Source organism: Dromiciops gliroides, chromosome 1 (genome assembly GCF_019393635.1).
Source record: "Dromiciops gliroides isolate mDroGli1 chromosome 1, mDroGli1.pri, whole genome shotgun sequence".
Lineage (NCBI taxonomy): Eukaryota > Metazoa > Chordata > Mammalia > Microbiotheria > Microbiotheriidae > Dromiciops > Dromiciops gliroides.
This window is the reverse complement of record NC_057861.1, coordinates 319,821,971-319,842,374: the sequence shown is the minus strand read 5'-3', so window position 1 is coordinate 319,842,374 and position 20,404 is coordinate 319,821,971. Positions and strand designations below refer to the sequence as shown.

Below are 20,404 nucleotides of genomic sequence, written 5' to 3'. Positions count from 1 at the left end.
GTTGAAGTCAGCTATTAGTATAGTTTTACTGTCTATTTCCTCCTGTAACTCATTTTGCTTTACCTTTAAGAATTTGGATGCTATGCCATTTGGTGCATATATGTTTCATATTGATATTATTTCATTGTCGATGGTATCTTTTGGCAAAATGTAGTTTCCCTGATTACCTCTTTTAATTAGGTCTTTTTTTTTTTTTGCTTTTGCTTTGTCTGAGATCATAATTGCTACCCCTGTTGTTTTTTTTTTAACCTCAGCTGAAGCATAATAGATTCTGCTCCAGACTCTTATTTTTACTCTGTATGTGTATCTCCATTTCAAGTGTGTTTCTGGTTGTTGGATTCTGGTTTTTAATCTATTCTGTTATCCACTTCTGTTTTATGGGTGAGTTCATCCCATTCGCATTCACAGTTATGATAAGTAACTGTATATTCCCCTCCATGATACTTTTTCCTTTCTCTCTCTCTCTCTCTCTCTCTCTCTCTCTCTCTCTCTCTCTCCTTCTCAAAAGTCTGTTTTGATTATGAGCACTGTCTCCCTTAATTCACCTTCCTTTCTATCAGCCTCTCCCCATTCTTTTATACCCTTCCCTTCCTACTTCCCTGTAGGATAATATAGTTTCTATACTCACCTGAATGTGTATTTTACTCCCTCTTTGAGCCAATTCTGATGAGAGTAAGGTTCAGGTATTGCCTGCCCCCCCCCATTTTCCTTTACTGTAGAGGCTCATTTATGCAAGATAATTATCCCCATTCTACTTCTTCCTTCCTTCTTTTCCCAGTGCATCACCCCCTTAATTTTTTGAAATCATTCCACCATATTCAACTCACACCTGTGCCCTCTATCTATGAATATTCCTTCTAACTGCCCTAATAATGATAAAATTCTTAGGAATTACAAGTATCATATTCTCATACAAGAATATAAACAGTTTAACCTTATTGAATCCCTTATGATTTCTCTTTTCTATTTACCTTGTGTTTGAATGTCAAATTTTCTATTTAGCTCTGGTCTTTTCAACAGGAATACTTAAAATCCTCTATTTCATTGTGTCCATTTCTCCCTTAAAGGATTATACTCAGGTTTTCTAGATATGTTATTCGTAGTTGTAAGCCTAGCTCCTTTGCCTTCTAGAATATCATATTCCAAGTCCTCTAGCTATGTCTATAAAGTCAGTAGTGGTGGTGGTTGGCCACAAAGAGATGTGGGCAAGCCTAAGGCTACCTAAGTTTAGGGGAAAGGAAATATAGCCAAGGAATAAGAATAGAAAAGAGAAATAAAATGGATGGGGAGAATAGAAGGAGTGGGGGATGGAAAGAGAACATGGAGAAAATATTCCAAATCATGGCTTTAAATCTTAGCCATTATCCAGTAGAAGCTCTGCTATAGGTCTCCTAGTACTGGAGTTTAATTTAGAACTAGAAGGCACATAAGAAATCTTCAATATTTTCATTGCACAGATAAGGAAACTGAGGTTCAGGGAAATTAAGTGACTTACCTAACATTACCCAGGTAGTAAACATCAGAGGCAGGATCCAGGTCTTCTGAACCTGAGTCCTCTGATTCTAGGACCAGTTCTCTTTTCACTGACCCTCCCTCTCTTGTGTAAGAATAGCATAAAATAATAGGATTGAAAGGTCAGACCAAACTCCATATTTCATAGCAGAGGAAACTAAAGGTCTAAAGTTATATGTGTTCCTAAGAGTCACATAACTATTTAATGGCAAATCTGAGACTAGAACTGAGGTCTTCAGTGATCCAATCCAATCTTGAGATCTATCTATTGCATCAGGTTTTCCCTTCCTTCTTCAGCTCAGTGAAAACACCCTCTTTTTGAACTCCTCTTCCATTTACTATATGTATCACTTTTCTAAAACTTATCATGTTCAATCAGTCCTAGAAATTAATTTTTCAATTGGCCATATTTCCCTGACTCTGCTATAAATGTATCCAGTATTGGGCTCAGATCTCTTACCTCTCTGTACTCCTATGATCTAGCAGAGTAATCTGTGTATATTGGTCATTGACCAAATACTTGATGATGGTGAAGTACAAAGACTTCTGTAGGTTCTTTGAATAATCCAAATATGAAAAGGACATAATTCCTGCCTTCTGATAGCTTATAGTCTAATTAGAGAGGCAAGGTTAATACAAATTAAAATACAGATAACAATATAAGGTGGTATACAATTTGGGGCAAGTGAATGGTAAAGAAAGAACTTTAAGAGTTTAGAAGATTAAGAGGAAGAGATCACTGAAGTCTGGGATAGTCAGGGAGGTCTTAACAAAGAAGGTAGGTTATAGGTAGGGCCTTGGAAAATAGGTAAGTTTGGAGAGTCAAAGACAGTGGAAGAAAATATTCCTGGTGGAGAGAAGAGGAACAGCATTAAGACTTTGCCCCAGAGACTATGAAGAAGACAAAACAAGTGATGCATTGAGGATAGAGACAGGGGAGAAGGGAAGGCCAGAGGACAGGAGAGTGTCCATCCATACCGTTCCTTTTTCAAATTTGTTAGTCCTGTTTTCTGACTTTCCAAGGTACCGTTCCCCAGTGTCTCCAAGGTCTCCATAGATTGTGATGAAGACCTTAGCATCTGTTCCAGCCCCAGGTATATTCCCAGTGAAGATCTGCACTGAATACAGAACAACTATACAGACAAATAGACAAGAGGAAAAAGACAACTCAGTTTAAGGGAGCTAAATTCCTAGGTAGATTCAATGAAACACATGGACCCAAATTTGCTCAATAGTGTGGATTCAGATGTGACCATAGTTGTTCTAATATCCACGCTTATGCAAACAGATATATTGACCAGACCCTTTAGAAGAGTGATAAAAGGATTCATATGATGATCTGAGAACCTTCTGATATAGACAATAAGGACATAACACTCCTTTTACTTATTTCGTTGCTGCATATCTAGATGTAAATGCTCTTAGAACATCCATATCCCTATTTGATGTACTTATGAGAAGCCTGGCTAGTCAGAATAGGGAGTGTATCCAAAAGTTTTCAAAGAGATTTAGGAGACATGGATGGTAGGTGATTATCTATTCCACCTCAGTTCCAGTCTTGGATTAACATGAACCCAAACACACGCACATCAAGATTAGCCTGAGAGGGATGGCCAATGTTAATTCTCATAAGAACTAGCTGAAAATTGTGATACTGTGATCACTAAATCCACATTATAAAATTATTAGTGCTTCTCATTTGCAAGTGACTCTTGTCCATTACAACTCCATTATTGTTCAAATGATTCAATATTACCAAGACCCCTCTGGCTATAGTTGATATAAGCTAGAGTTTGGACTCTGGCTGCAATGCAGACAAAACAAGCAGTTCACTGAATTTTTCACTTTCTAGCTGCATTTATTGGCATCATCAAGACATAGACAGCTTTGGGTCTCTAACAGCCATAGGGTGTAATTGGTCTGTCAATGTAAATAACTTGACTCCTTGGAAGGCAAGTGTTTTTGAACCTTGGTCTCAGAATGTGATGCAATGTCATCGGGCCTGTCATTAAACAGCCTTATTTTTCTTCCTCTCTGGGACCTGGGGAAGCTAGGAAAACAGATTCAGCTCCTGGGTGCTGAGCAATAGGGATGTGCAATGAGATGTGGCTATTTCTGGATACCTCCTCCCTCCCAATGCCCACCTCAGGCATTGATCGTTAGTGAAAGGAGGTTTCCCTAGAAACATTATAAAGAGCAACATAGTTTTAATAGCACAATAGTAACATACAAGGGCCCCAAGAGGGTTATTCAGGCAGCTTTCCAGGGCACTCCCCTGGGATTCCAAATGAAAAGGGACACATTCACGGAATTTTATAGCATCGCAAAGTTGGGGAGTAGACAAATGTTTGTGGTAACTGAAATTCTAATCTATGAATGATCAGCAACCAGGTTCAAGGAGCAGTAGAGGTAACAAGAAAGGTGGTATGAACATGGTGGACAAAAAAAAACCCTCCTGTTCTACAGGCCCAGTAGGATCTCAGAGGCTAGTAGTTAGGATTTAGGGGTTCTCCTTCCCACTTAGTCACAAGAGCTTCTTCCATAAGACAGAAGGAAGGGGCTGGGATTCCCTACTTCTCTGAATGATCTGATCTAGGTAGGATAATACAGATAATTAGGCAGCAAAGTGGTTTGCTTGGTTTTTTGTTTTTTTTTTTTTTTAGTGAGGCAATTGGGGTTAAGTGACTTGCCTAGGGTCACACAGCTAGTAAGTGTTAAGTGTCTGAGGCCGGATTTGAACTCAGGTACTCCTGACTCCAGGGCCGGTGCTCTATCCGCTTGGTTTTCTTATACAGTTAGTTTTATCTATAACACTGTTGTCTATTCAGGATGTCAGGAAACTTTGGTGTTGCAGAACAAACTGGATAATTTGTGGTATGCTGCATTGTTTCCCAAATATTTCCTTTCTCAAAGTTCTTGAACAAGAATATATGAAGAGGTGCAGGTAGGTGGCACAGTGGATAAAGCACCGGCCCTGGATTGAGAAGGACCTGAGTTCAAATCTGGAATCAGACACTTGACACTAGCTGTGTGACCCTGGGTAAGTCACCTAACCCTCACTGCCCTCCCTCCCCCCCAAAAAAAAAGAACATATGAAGAAGAAAGGGAGTAGAAAGAGAAGGGTGTGTGTGTCTGTTGTGTGTCTGTGCATGGGGGTATGCATATAGGTATGACGTGAATGGGCCATAGGTCAACAGATGGATGAATGTCTACAACACTAATAAGATTTGATCCAGTGACACTGGCCTATTGACACTAGCTATTCCACTAATAAACCCGCTCCATTTCTTGGCTCTGGGCATTTTTGTTGGCTGTCTCCCATGCCTAGAGCATTCTCCTTCCTCAGTTCAGCCTACTGATTTCCCTAGCTTCCTTTAAGTCCTAGCTAAAACCCCATCTTTTTTCAGGAAACCTTTCCTAACCTCTTTTAATTCTAGTGCCTTCTCTTTCTCAACTATTTTTAATTTATCCTCTACATAGCTGTTTGCATATATTTGTTTGCATGTTATCTCCTCCATTAGATTGTGAGTTCTTGAGTGCAGGTACTATCTTTTGCCTCTTTTTTATCCCCAGAACTTGTCACAGTGCTGGCACACAGTAAGTGCTTAAAAATAAATGTTCATTGATTGATTTGCATGACTATAAAGTAATATATGAAATGCACTTATAAGAAGGATCTTCAATTTCAGTGATGCAGACTATAATGTCTACTTTATAATGTAATATAATTTTAAAAACAGATACACACATCCCCTAATTTACATGTGTTGATGAGTGTTGTCTCCTTGAAATAATCACTTTGGGAGACTGTAGCCCAACAGTACTGCCAGTTTTGAGATCCTTGTTGGAACAAACTCTTGAGCCTGTGATAGATTCTCTTATAAATGTGCAATGATGGAAATTCATCATTCTTTGAAGACATTCAATTTTTTAGAAATAGCCACAAGTCATTTAGAGCCAAGTTTGGAAGAATAAGATTAGTCATCATGTTGGGTAAACCTGTTTTTAGTAAAAAAAAAAAAAAACAGGCATTGCTGTCAAGTAATGAGATTGATTTTTGGTGTGACATATACTAGCAATGAACTTATTGGAAGAGTTAGAAGAGCAAGTGAAGAAAAAGTAGAGAATGGATGGAGAAAGGATAATAATCATCATCATGAAAATTACAGATAAAGGAAGAGGAAAAAATAAAGCACCAATAAGTCAAAGGGAAAAAAGGCTTTAGGAACACTCATAGGTAGGGGAGGGAGAAAAGATGAGGTACTCACATTAGAGAAAGAAATATTTTAGTCATGGAATGCTGTTGTTGAGTTGTTTTAAGTCATGGTCAATTCTTCATGACCCAATTTGGGGTTTTCTTGGAAAAGTCACTGAAGTGGCTTGCCATTTCCTTCTCCAGCATATTTTTTAGATGAGGAACTGAGGCAAACAGGGTTAAGTGACTTGCTCAGGGTCACACAGCTAGTAAGTGTCTAAGGCTGAATTTAAACTCATGAGCTTGAGGCTTCCGGATTTCAAGCCCAGTGCTCTATTCCTTTCACCATTTAGTGGCCAAAGTCATGAAAATGAAAGGAGAAAGTTTCAAGAAGTGCTTGGTCAACACTGTCAGACATGGTATAGAAATCAAAGAAGATGAGGGTTAAGACCAGCTGTCAGGTTCACACTGACCTTTAACTCAAGTCTTGGCTTCTTAAAACCATGCATTAATAAAGGCAATTTTTTCTCCAAATGTAAATATGTGCTAATCATAACATCTAGGATACTTACTGTGCTTGAAGACATATGGCTGAATAGGAATAGGAACTATAGACAGTGAGAGGAAAAAGGATTAAGTTCTATAGCACAAAAGAAAAATAGATTGAAATAAATATTTCCTCCTCTTCTTTATCCTACCTATCCATTGAAGAAGAGTCAGGGGAGCCAAGATGGTAAAGGAAAGGCAGTAACCTCTCAGAGATTCCCACATGATCACTCCAAAAATCTCCAAATAATGCCATATGACAATTCCTGGAGCAGTAGAACCCACAAAAGGATGGGGTGAGATCATTTTCCAGACAAAGACAATTTAGAAGGTCAGCAGGAAGGTCTGCTGTACCAGGGTGGGAGTGAAGAACAGCCCTGAAGCTACACACAGATCCAACTCCAGGCAGGCTACACCAGAGAAAGAGACGTCCAGAGTTTCTGAATCGGCTGCAGCTGTGGCTACTTCTGAAACTCAGCTCACTGTCTGGTGAGAAGGTTGGGTGGCTGGGTGGGGGGGATTACAAGGGTGGCTGCTGGCACTGGTGCAGAGGTGGAACTTGGTTGTCTGGCCTGCACTGGGAACCAGGAAGCAGTCTTGAGTGGTGGGCCCAGGTGGGGAAGGGGTGCAGGCATGCCCAAAGCTAGCAACCATATTGACACAGAATTCTGTTTCCTTGTTAAAGAGCAAGCAAGAAAGACTGGGGCTATTTACAGACTAGAGGATGGGCCAGGGGAGTGAAGAACCTGTCTCTCCTTAAAATCAATCCAGCTGGGACACCCTGAAACTTGGGACAGTACATCCAGGAGACAGTGCCCCATTTTAAGAAAAAGTTAAAATCCAAGAAATAGGCTAGAAAATATGAACAGTAAATAACTTAAAGATAAGTAGCCAAAAAAGAGGTGAGAAGAAGCCAGGAGTCTAGATAATCCACAAACAGGATTATCAGGCCTTAGATAATGAGATTTGATTATACAATAAGATCTCACCTATCTGAAACTCAGCTGCTCCAAAATTATGTCTATCTGGAACATGTCTTGGCCCAATATGAGCATCAAAAGCTTCTGGGCTACCAAAATAGATTTTAGAAAGTCTACATACAAAAGATTTATATACATGTTTTATTCTTAGAATTTCTTATATACTTGTTTAGATTTTTTTACTCTTATTTTACACACAATTCTGACACACTTGGCCATCTAATGTGCAAGCCCACAGCAGATGAGAAGAAAGCAATTAGGGGAGAATGTGCTACAAGATGGCATGCTGACAGTGGTGAGAGATAATAGCTGAGTCTGACATCAAGGGAGGAGACAGGAAAAAAATAAAAGCAGACACATACTCTCAGAAAGCATAGCAGTCTGGGAACATTTAATGTAGGACACAAATAGGAATTGAAAACATCAATGTATTATTGCACAGTACAGAAGTTAATGTTCACAATGATACCCTCAAGGCAAAGTTAAAAGATGTTCAGTATTTTCTATTTAAGGAGGCAGGGGAGTATGCAATATATTTTAGAAAAATGTTCATTCCATATGATCAATGTTTTTATGCATTGATGCTTAAGATCAGACCCTCCTCTATGTGGAACAATTCATAATCACATAACATCAAGGGTTGGGGTTCAGGGTAGAAAATGGATCCTATCATCATACTTACTGTCCAGAGGTTCCTCTATTTCCTTATAAATTTGTCTTAAAGACCCATCTTTCATTACTTTCTCAGTAAACATATCAAATGGGACCAGTTCTCGGATAGTCTTCTTATCATCTTCAGAGGTGGCAAGCCATCGATCGCAGGCAAAAGTCACAGTCTCTGATCCCTAGAGCAAAAGGGAAGGAAAAATAAATTCAACCTTCAATAAGGGAAATGCCTGGTTCAGCAGTTTCTAAGCAAGCCAGTCAATATCCAGGCAGGAGGAGTCTCTGGTAACTGGGACAACTGTGTTTCATGGAGCTACGTTTATGCAAAAATGGCAACAGGTCAAATGTTTAAAGACTCTTCCACCAAATCCTATTGCCTTCCATTTCTTCTTTGGTTTTATCTTTTGAGTAATTATCAAGTTTTGTAATTGTTACTTTAGAGGCAGCTGGGTGGCTCAGTAGATAGACTGCTGGTCCTGGAGTCAGGAAAACCTGAGTTCAAATCTGGCCTCAAACACGTATCCTGGACAGTCGCTTAACCTATGCTTGCCTCAATCCGGTGGAGAAGGAAAAACCAGTCCAGTAGCTGCCAAGAAAACCCCATGGACAATATTGGCATGCTAAGGTCTACGGGGTTACAAAGAGTCGGACATGTCTGACCGACAAATTATTTTTAAATTTCTTTTGCTCTCATTGACTCCCCAAACATGAATGTAAGCTCCTTGAGGACATACTCTCTTTTAATTCAGCATCTAAGCACAGTTATGCCCACATTTGAGGCTATACTTTTTTGTGGGGCAATGAGGGTTAAGTAACTTACCCAGGGTCACACAGCTAGTATCAAGTGTCTGAGGCCAGATTTGAACTCAGGTCCTCCTGAATCCAGGGCCAGTGCTCTATCCACTGTACCACCTAGCTGCCCCCTGAGGCTATACTTTTATATCCAGTTAACATCATCCAATCTCAGGACTTTCACTCATTCCTTCCTACCAATATAGTCACTCACCTCCAAATATGCTAATCTTCCTCAGTCTTTGGACCTAGTTCAAGGACCATAAGGCTAGAAATAAACCAATAACCAAGACCCCAAAGTAAGTTAGCAAGCTCTATACTTTGTCCTACCTCCACCCCAACCTCCCCAACCCCCCCCCCTTATTTTTTGCTACTGCCCTCTGGAAGTCCTCACTGCTCCACCTTCTTCTGCAATTATGTTTTAATACTTGAAATGGCTCAGCTTCTTGATATGGGTGCTCTGGGTCAGGCAGCTGAGCCATTTTTATGTATGTTTGGGGATAGGAGGAGGGCTGATAAAAGAGCTGGCAAAGTCAGTGGTATCCTCCTTAAACTTATCTCACAGCTTCTTGTTATTGTTCATCCTTTGTTCTCTCTTTTTTTAAGTGAGGCAATTGGGGTTAAGTGACTTACCCAGGGTCACACAGCCAGTAAGTGTTAAGTGTCTGAGGCCAGATTTGAACTCAGGTACTCCTGACTCCAGGGCCGGTGCTCTATCAACTGTGCCACCTAGCTGCCCCCATCCTTTGTTCTCAAAGAGACTCAACGACATCATAAGTGTGAGGTCTTGGCTTACATGTGAATTAGATTTGAGTGAGGCAGAGCTTTGAAAAGTCATCAGCCTTTCACTCTCCTCCAGAGTCATTGGAATCCAATGGCAAGACAAAAGTCAAGACACCTGGCCATGGCCCATGATGTGGTAGGTGACCTTTAAGAAAGTGATGGTAGAGGGGAGGATGCTGGCCCTCATGAATTAGTGGAGTATGGCTGTGTCACAATGTTGTGAAGCTGTCTTAAGTATAGTATGATGTCTTCTTCTAACACATTGCCAATTTGTAACCAGGAGGACAGAGGCCATTGAAAGAGGCTTATTTAGATCACGTGAACTTGTGTGGTTGTGTACATATTTATGTATATGCATGTGTGTATGCATATGGCTGTGTATCTATACTGATGTGTGTATATGTTTATTGAGGTATGGATGTCAGTATACAGTGTGGGGTGGGGTGTGGAGAGACAGGTGACTGGACCCATCTCCTGCCTTTCACTGAGAAACAACTTTACAAAATGGTACACACCCCAGGTCTACACTTTCCCATTATCTGCTCTATTCAAGGGATTGCTGCCTGGTTTCTGCCCTCCATCACTGTGCTGATACTGGGTTGTCAACGCCTACTGATGCCCTTCAAATGGCCAAATCCAAGGAGTTTTTTCCCAGTCCTCCTTTCTTTTCTTCTACGCTGTAGATGACACTTCTGGCTGTCCCCTATTACTCTGAATGCTCTCCTTCCTTCATTATAGAAATACTAACTTCCTGGTTATGCTCCTTCCTTCCTTCCTTCCTTCCTTCCTTCCTTCCTTCCTTCCTTCCTTCCTTCCTTCCTTCCTTCCTTCCTTCTTTCCTTCCTTCCTGCAATCAGAGTTAAGTTATTTGCCCAAAGTCACACAGCTAGTAAGTGCCTGAGGCCAGATTTGAATTCAGGTTCCCCTGACTCCAGGGCTGGTGATCTATCCACTGTACCACCTAGCTGCCCTTCCTCCTACCTTTCAAATGTTTCCTCTCTGCCTTCTTCACTGACTTCTCATCTTTTTAATTCCTCAAGGTGGGATGTTCCCCAAGGTTCTGTCGTCATTTCTTCTCTCTCTCTAATCCCTCCCTTAGAAATTTAATCACTGTCACAGATCCAGCTAACACCTCTATGCAGATGACTCCCAGCTCTGTTTTTTATTTCAGAATTGGCCTCTCTTCTTAGCTTCTGACCCACATGGCTGACTACCTACCAGATGTCTGTTTCTACCTCAAACTCAACATGTTCTAAACCTTGCTTAATATCTTTCCCCCCAAATCAGCTCTTCCTTCTGAATTTGCTTTTCTTGTCAGGGTCACCACCATTCATGTGGCCTCCTGTTTCCAAAATCTGGGACCTATCTTTGATTCTCCCCAAGTCTCATATTCAGTAACAAAAATCCTGCCAATTCCTCTTCTGCTGCTTTTGTCATTCAGTCATTTCGGTTATGTCCAACTCTTCGTGACTCGCTTTGGGGTATTCTTGGTAAAAATACTGGAGTGTTTCAACATTTCTTTCTTCAGCACATTTTACAGATGAGGAAACTGAGGAAGATAGGGTTAAGTGATCCCAGAATCACACATCTTGTATCTGAGGCTAGATTTGAACTCAAGTCTTCCTGATCCTAGACCCTGTGCTTTATCTACTACACCACCTGGCTGCCCTCCTCTGCAATTTTCCTCAGATTCCTTCCTTCCTCTCTATACCCAGTGATGCCACCTTTTTATAGGCCTTCATTACCATATTCTTGGTTTATTACAATAACCCATTTGCATCCCAATTTCATCCATAAACAACCCTCTCCAATCTATCCTTAATTCCACTGACAGAATGGTCTTCCTCATGCACAGATCTGGTCATGCCACTCATTTAATCAAAAAACGTAAGCTGCACTCAAATGCCTGCCAAATAAGATTAAAATTCCTTTGTCTGTCATTCAAGGCTCTTCACAATCTGCTGCCACCCTCCATTTCTGGCATTTTGTCATATTGCTCCCTTCTATACACTCTATGCCCCAGTTAAACTGGACTGTTTTCTGACCCTGAAATATGTCCTGTGCTTTTCTGCCTTGACATGCCTTTGTTTTTGCTGTTCCCTATGACTAGAATATCCTTTCCCCCGCTTCATTAATTTAATTCTTACCTACCATTTATTGTTTTTTTTTCTCAACCAGACCTGTGATTTCACCATTATAAGGAGCTCCCACTTAGGGAATTTCCTCTATATATGTAGAAGGATACTTTCTCTGCCACTTACAAACTAAGAGAATTGCTTGAGACTTTCAGAAGTTAAATTCCCAGGGTTATATAGCCAGTATATGTCAGCATAAGACTCGATCCCAGGTCTTCCTGACCCTATCTATTACAGCATGTTGCATTTTCCATGATTTAAAGTCCAATTCAAATACAATCTTCTTCATAAAATCTCACCTGATCACCCTGTCAATAACAGCTTTCTAATTTTGACTTAGCAGAGCACTTTGTTTTGTACTTCTTAATTTTAATTATGCAATGTTATCTTTAGCTATCCACATTTGCATCATTCCCTATTAGACTTTAGGCTTCGTGAGGACAGAGACCATATATTATCTGAAATTTTCATCTCACCCATATGTAACACAAGGCTCTGCACATCATGTTTTTAATAAAAGTGTGTTGATTGAATGTATAAATCAAATTAATATATTACTCTTTTCCCCTTAGATTTAAAGATTTTCTTGAGAAATTTAATCAAAAAATCTAGCCCCGAGTTCTCAGTGTACAAGGCAATTTTCACAATCTCCTTTGCAAACTCTTTAACTTATCAAAACAAGAAAGACTGCCAGGTTGTTGCAGGAAATACTAGGGCAGGAACATACATCTTTATCTGGCAGAAGCCTTCGGATATCCACGTGGTCACAGTGCCACCCGGCATTCATTCCTGCATTGTCATGTCCAATCCGAATTTTTTCAATGACTTCTCCCACATCCTCCATCTGAAGAGCAACAAGCACAGGGCACCAGCTTAGTGTTTTAAAAATAAAACATTTGATGAATAAATCAGGGAAGGATTGATAAAAATGTTATCCCCAACAATGTCCTTTTCCCCTCTGGTCATGGCAGTAAGAATTGACTTGGTCATTTTTTGACTCACGAAAGAATGGAAGCTCCTCCAACAGCTTTGGGAAAATACCCCAGATAAGAAGGGAAGGAAGCAAAGCCCTTCTACTTCTGAGACACTTTTAATTATTCAATTGTATGTCTTATGGTCTACCAGAGTTGGTCTATTAACACATCAACCATCTTATCAGTGGTACTGGATCTTTTGATCCAATTGTTCCCATAAAGAGAAAGAACTGAAGGTAAGAGGAAGAAAGAAAAATACCCAAAGACTGAGAAAGGGACAGTGGGGCTGGACTCCCCCAACCCCCTCTAGTCAGGGTTGAGTTGAAGAAAAATAACCAGGACAGGGAATTCTATAAGATGCTGTTGCCAAGTCAATCTATAACTGGATTATTTTTTGAGAGAGAGACAGAGACAGAGACAGTCAGAGACAGTCAGAAACAGTCAGAGACAGAGACACAGAGAGAGAGAGGCATAAGGAAAAGCACTGTACTCGAATTCAAGAAGATCTAGGTTCAAATATTAGCTCTGATGCTTTCTACCATGTGACGGCGAGCAAAACCACAACACATCTGGGTCTCATTTTCTTTCTATAAAAAAAGAATAAAATAATATGTATAGTACCTACCTCACAGGATTATATGGATCAACTGAGATGACATATTTAAAGATTTTAAAATAAATATGTAAATTATCTTATAATTCAGAATGACAAATCTGTACCTAGTATATTTTTCAATTATTTTTGTTTTCTTAAATTATTAGCTAAACTTCATTTTGAAACATCCCTACTAGGTCAAGAATCTCCAGTAAAATATTGAAAAAAATGTACAAAAAGGAAAGGGACCTAGCAGTATTTGACCTTAAACTACACTAAAAAGCAGTCATCATCAAAAACCATTGGTAATGGTTTAAAAAAGATAAAGTTGAAGAAGAAATTTAGGTACATGAGATCCAGGAATAATCACCGTAACATAGTAAATACAAGGCAAAAACTCACAATTTGCCAAAAAAATACTGGGAAAATGGGAAAGAAACTTGGCAGAATTTTATTTTTGGCCAACATCTCACATTGTATACTATAGTAAACTCCAAACAGATATAAGGCTTACATATAAAATATCACATCATGAGCAAATGATAAGAACAGGAAACTAGAGGAGATATTTTCACAACTATGACTAGACAAGAATTTCTTGACCAAACAAGGGATAGAGCAAGTTATAGGAGATAAAATGGACAATTTTGAGTACATGAAGTTGAAAAGTTTTTGCACAAGCAAAATCAATGCAGCTGAAATTAGAAGGGAAACCATTAACTAGGGAAAAAAAGCTTTTCAGCAAGTTTCTCTGATAAAAAATGTATATCCAAGATATATATGGAATGAATTTGAATAAGAAAAATTACTAAGTAGATAAATGATCAAAGAATATGAACAAATAGCTCTTAAAAGAAGAAAAGTATGCTACCAAAAATTAAAACAACACTGCATTCTATTTCACACTCTTAGATTGGTAAAAATGAAAATAAAGGAAAATGACAATTATTGCTGTGGCTGTGGGAGGAAAAGAACCCAGAACAATTCACTGTTGGTGGAGCTGTTAATTGATCTAATCATTCTGTGTGAGAATTGGAGTTGCACCCCCTACTGGAAAGATACCGTAGGGAAACTCCACTATGAGGAGAAAGCATGTGATTTAGAGACGAGGTGACTTTAGTATCCAGAAATTACATCTATGGAACCACCTGTGGGACTTGTCAATCAAAGCTACCAGCCAATTAGCTTGAAGGGGTGTGTGTGTGTGTGTGTGTGTGTGTGTGTGGACAGGCTTGCTTCCTGTTTCACAGACAGCTTCTGGGAGAAGCCATTGAGGATCGGCCTCTTTTCGTCTGGGAACAAGAGTGGTGGCAGATGGAGAATGGGGGTGGGGGGCTGGGGGGGGGCCCTCTTAGTCGTTTGGACACCGACTTGGTGGTGGTGAGAGATTTCACGTGGGCTGCTAAGAAAGGAAATTGCTTTCTTTCTCTCTGGCTATACCAAATTAGATCTAAGCTAGAATTTCCATGCTATAAGGAATCTGTTTTCAATCTTTCTCTCTCTCTCTCTCTCTCTCTCTCTCTCTCTCTCTCTCTCTCTCTCTCCACTAACTTAAACTATATATTTTAATAAATCTTTAAAAGCCTAAACTTTTGCTAAATTTATCAGTGATTTTAGCCAGCTTCCCCACAAGACTGGGGGGGGGAGGCAGATTAGAACCCACAATTTAGATTTTAAACAACACACTGGAAAGAAATTTTGAACTATATCCAAAAAGTCATAAATTCTATATAACTTTTAACATATACCTCAAAGAGATTAAAGATAGAAAGAACCCATATGTTCAAAAATATTCATAGCCACACTTTAATTATAACAAAGAAATAGTGACTAAGAGAATATTCATTGATTTGGTAAGTGATGAACAAATTATGGTATATTAATAGAATGAAATGTTATTTTGCCATAAGAAATGAAAACAACAAAAACCAGACTCAGAGAAACTTGAGAAGATTTGTATAAAATGACACAGAGTGAAATGAACAGAACAAGGGAAACAACATATACAATAATTATAAAATTGCAAAGGAAATCAATTTTGAATGACTAATCAATATAATAACCAACCCCAACTATAGGAAACTATTATGAAATATATATTCCACTTATTGTTAGAGAGGTGACTGTCTATAAATGCAGAAGAAACATAATTTTTTGACATGATTAATGTGTGAATTGTTTTTTTGTTGTTTTTACTTTGTTTATGAGGAGGGACTGAGTCAGGGCAGAAAAAAAGCAGGCTAATGATAGTGATGCAAAAAAATGAGTGTCAATGAAATGTTTCTTAAACTGTACAGAAGAAAAGAGAATAAAGCTCAGAGGAGGACAAAGAAAAAGAAAACAGTTTTAGAACTAAAGTATAGATTTCATTATGGACTTAAAAATAAGTTTATTTTTGAGATTTATGATTTTTATCAGATTTATTATGAAAATTATAGCTTCAAATACAATCCTCTTTTTTCTGTTCTTTGTATGTGGAAATGTTGATGTGTGTTGATGTTTAAATAACAAAAAAAAAATTAATTAAAATCCCAGGGCAGAGTAATTGCCTACCTTCTCTCTCTCTCTCTCTCTCTCTCTCTCTCTCTCTTTTTGCAGGGCAATGGGGGTTGAGTGACTTTCCCAGGGTCACACAGCTAGTAAGTCTCAAGTGTCTGAGGCCGGATTTGAACTCAGGTCTTCCTGAATCCAGGGCCAGTGCTTTATCCACTGGACCACTTAGCTGCCCCACCTACCTTGTCTCAATCTAACCAAAGGGGAAAAAAGTATGTTCAGTTTGGTTACCACATTTTAGGAAGGAGAGTGATCTACTAGAATATGTGGTAAAGAAGATGACCAGGTTCATCAGGTCTGGGTTCACAAAGCCATGCTATGTAAGAATTGGATGAAGGAACTAGGCTAAGGAAGAGATTTAGAGGACATAAGATAAATGCCTTTAAGTATTTTAAGGATTTTCACATAGAAGAAAAATTAGACTTGTTCATCTTGGTTCCAGAGGGCAGAACTAAAAGAAATAAATGAAAATTGCAGTGGCTGATTTTAGCCTGATAGAAGGAGAAAAGTTCTTAACAGTTAGAATGACCTAAAATTGGATGACTCAGTGGGGTAGTGACTTCCAAATAATTAGAGGTTTTAAAGGAAGTCCTGCATTAACTCCTTGTTGAAGATCATGGAATCTCAGCGTTATAAAGGACCTCAGAGGCTTTCTAGTTTTAACTTGGTATTGAATAAGAATCCCCTCTATAACATACCTGACAAGTATCTAGCCTTTACTTTAGTGTAAAGAAACCCACTACCATATTTGAAGAAGACATTCTTATTTTTCAAATATCCCTTATTGATTATAATATTTATTGCATTGTAGTCTAAAATGATGCATTTAATATTTCTTCCTTTAAGCATTTGCTTATGATTTCTTTATGTCCCAGATTTAGTCAGTTTTTGTAAAGATGCCATGCAAAACATAAAAATAGGTATATTCTTTATGATGCCCATTCAGTAATTTTCAAAGGTCTACTATATATGATTTTTCTAAAATTATCTTCAGGTCCTTAACTTCTTGTTTACTTGTACTAGGTTTGTCTATGTTTTCAAAAGACACAATGAAGTTCCTAATAATTTTTATTGCTTAGTTCTCCCTAGGATTGACTAATTTTTCCTTTAATTATTAAATGTTATATCATTTTCTTCACATTTATTTAGTAAAGATATCTTTTCCTTATCTGTGGTTTCTTTAATTATCATCTACTTTCCTTTCTTATCTCTTTCAACTCTGTTTTTACTGTTACCCCATCTGAGATCATGATTGCCATCCCTCTTTTTCCTTTTATCACTAAGACTTAACAGATTCTACTCTTCATGTTTTAAAAGTTTCTTCTAAATAACATATTGTTGGGTTTTGGTTTTTGTCCCATTCTGCCATCCTCCTCCATTATAGGTAAGTTCATGCCATTTACATTCAGAAGTTATTATTGCTAGGTTTTATTTCCCCTCTATTATATCTTACTATAATGCTTTATTTCTTTGCTTTATATCCCCTTCCAACCTTTACAAGGTAAATAAAGATGGAGAAAAACATAGAAATCAACATTAATAACCCATAGCTATAACCCAAACCTTTCCCTCTGAGGTTACTTCTCAATATGAGATTGTATGATTATAATTTTCCACATCTCCCTCACCATAGATGGAGCTAGTATTGGGAGAGAACAGTGCATCCCTAATATCCTAAGTATGGTAAAGGAAGTGCCATCTTACCTCGGCATCCCAAGAGGAGTCTAATGCCAAGGCAGACAGAATGAGGAAAAGAGAGAAAGATTCAGCTATAGCTATAGGCATTGATTCCTTTTACCTGGGGCATTCCCTAATATTTTTCACATCCATGCTAGTGGATACATATATGTATGGTGCATATGTGTGTATGTATGTATGTGTGTGTGTGTGTGTATGTATCTTCACTAACATTTTGTCTATTTACTTTATGCTACTTGGAAATTTCTGTTCTGTCTTGTTTATTCGCTCTTTCATTTATTGCTCCTGCCTGCTCCTTTGGGTGCAGAGATTTTGTTTTCTACATCCTGTAGCACAGTGCTGAGGTGCTCAATTTCTTGTTTGAGAACTTCAGATCTTCCCTCAAGAGAACATCAAGAAGACTCAATTCAATGAATATTTATTGATACCTACTATGCATCTGGCAGTTTGGTGCAGTGAATAGAATTCTGGCCCTGGAATCAGGAGAACCTGAGTTCAAATCTGGCCTCAAACCCTTACTGCATGACCCTGGACAAGACACTTACCCCCATTTGCCTCAGTTTCCTCATCTGTAAAATAAGCCAGAGAAGGAAATGGCAAATGACTCCAGTATCTTTGTCAAGAAAACCCCAAATGGGGTCACAAAGAGGGGGACAACTGAAAAATGACTGAAACATGCATCTGGCACTATGCTAGACATGGAGAATCCAAAGACTAAAATGAAGTTTCTGCCCTTAAGGCATTTACATCATAGTGGGGGAAACAACATGTGCACAGGTAACTACAAAATAAATCCAAAGTTATGGGGGTTATAGGGATGCCAACAGCTAGGGAAAATCATGAAGGTAATAACACTTTAAACCAAGACTTTAAAGGGCATTGGAGGTTCCAGAGAAGGTGAGAAGACAGACCATTCTAGAAATGAAGGAGAGCATGTGCAAATGATGGCAACAAGAGATGGAATGTTGTATGTAGAGAACAGCAAAGGAGGCCAATCAATGGATGATAAAGGGGATGAAGGGAAACAATGTGAAATCAGTCAGGAAAGATGTTGGAACCCGATTATGAACGACTTGAAGGGCCAAGCAGAGAAGTCTGTATTTTATCCCAGAAACAATAAGGAGCCACTCATGCTTCCTGACTAGGAGACTGGCATTATCTGACCTATGCTTTAGGAATGTCAGTTTGACAACTATGGCTGCTAAATTAGATAGGGGGAAGATTAGAATGAGGAAGACCAATTGAAAAGTTATTATAATAGTCTAGATGAGAGAAGATGAAAGCCTGGCCCAAGGATGGTGGCCACCTAAGTGGAGAAAGAGATGAATGTGGGAGATCCCGTGGAGAGATGATTGACCAGTCTTGGCAGCTAAGTGGATGTGGGACATTAGAGAGAGGACTTAAAATGCTCTCCCTCGCTTCCCACTGCTCATCTACATTCTAACCACACTTATTCCATGACGCATTCCTGGATTGCTCCATCCCATATTGATCCCTGCTGCCTCTCAAATCCTATAGCACTTAATGAATGGTACAGTTTCTGCAAGTCTCTGAATTTCAGGCTTTCAGAAACTGCCAGCAAGATGACCTAATCATGCTCATATGCATATCCTGAGTGCAGAGCCACTTAATGAATGAATGAATGTTTTTTGATTGATTCATTCATCAAACATGAAGCCTCGGTAACCTTGGACAAGAGCAACTGCTCTGAATGAATTCAAGCATCAGCTTATTGGTGGCAGTCCCATTTTTGTCATACTACTGCAAACCCTTACAAATGCTAGGACTCGGGAGGGAAGGAACAAGAGTGAGGAAACCTGGGTTCTAGTCAGAGGCAATAGAGTACACTGGAAAGTGGGCTGAATTTGAAATCAGAAGTACTAGGCTTAAATCCCAGCTCTGCTACTTACGATTCATGTGACTTTGGGTAAAGTCATTAAATCTCTCTGAGCTTTTTCATTTGTAAAATATGAACGTTGGACTGGTAGACCTCTGAGGTTCCTTCCAACTCTAAATCTGTGACCCTATTTACTCTCTCTTCTGAACACACACACACACACACACACACACACACATGCATCTTCTATTAATGTGACTAATGAACAAGTCGTTGTACCTTTAGAGATTTCCATTTCCTCATCTGTAAAATTTTGTTGGTTTTCAGTCATATCTGACTCTTCGATGACCCCATTTGGAGTTTTCTTGGCAAAGATACTGGAGTGGTTTACCATTTTTTTTCCAGTTCATTTTACAGATGAGGAAACTGAGGCTAACATGTAAGTGACTTGCCTAGCATCACATAGCTAGTTTTTGAGGTGGGATTTGAACTCAGGTCTTCCTGACTCCAGGCTCGACTCTCTATCTACTGCACCATCTAGCTGCCCATCTATAAAACAGGAATAATAAATAATACCTTCCCCAGGGAAGGTGGTTGAATAAAATGATCTTGTGGTCCCTTCCAGTTCTAAGGTCTAAGACTTTACATGTTGGGATTTTTCTTTGAAACAAAAGTACCACCTTATGTATAGTGCTTAGTCTTTGGTTTATGGTCTACTCTTTGTACATCTTTACCAGGTCTGCCATAAGAAATGAGAGAGCAGGGCTTGAGTCATTTTGGTCATTATCTTATAGATCCAATAGATGATCATTCAGCACTTACTGACTTAAGTTGTGAGCATTTTCAGGAGCATAAAATGCTTCCATGGATGGCGGTGCAGCGATAGCTAAATTCTAACCACTGGAATTCTCCATTAACTGGCATTTTTTTGTTAGTACAATGATAAAGCTATATCTCTAATGACCACCTTGAGTCACTGTTAAGTTGTTGAAGAGCTTTCTGAATCATCAAATAAATAAGCAATTATGGTAGGTTTAGATTTACTGTGAAGTTTAACACTATTGTACTGTATAACCTATATCAGATTGCTTGCTGTCTTGGAGAAGGGTGAAGGAAAGGAGGGAGGGAGAAAAATTTG

General features: G+C 38.9%; 1 protein-coding gene across 3 annotated transcripts in view; it reads right to left on the bottom strand.

Annotated features, from left to right (window-relative positions):
• The window catches only part of LOXHD1 (lipoxygenase homology PLAT domains 1), a 277,309-nt gene that overhangs the window by 79,088 nt on the left and 177,817 nt on the right, over window positions 1-20,404 (bottom strand). For all 3 annotated transcript variants that reach the window (XM_043977280.1, XM_043977281.1, XM_043977283.1), the window contains 3 exons: window positions 12,337-12,453; window positions 7,916-8,078; window positions 2,491-2,645 (listed from right to left, as the gene is read on the bottom strand). In XM_043977280.1, the coding sequence (XP_043833215.1) occupies window positions 2,491-2,645; window positions 7,916-8,078; window positions 12,337-12,453 (435 nt within the window). The remainder of the gene's footprint in view (window positions 1-2,490; window positions 2,646-7,915; window positions 8,079-12,336; window positions 12,454-20,404) is intronic.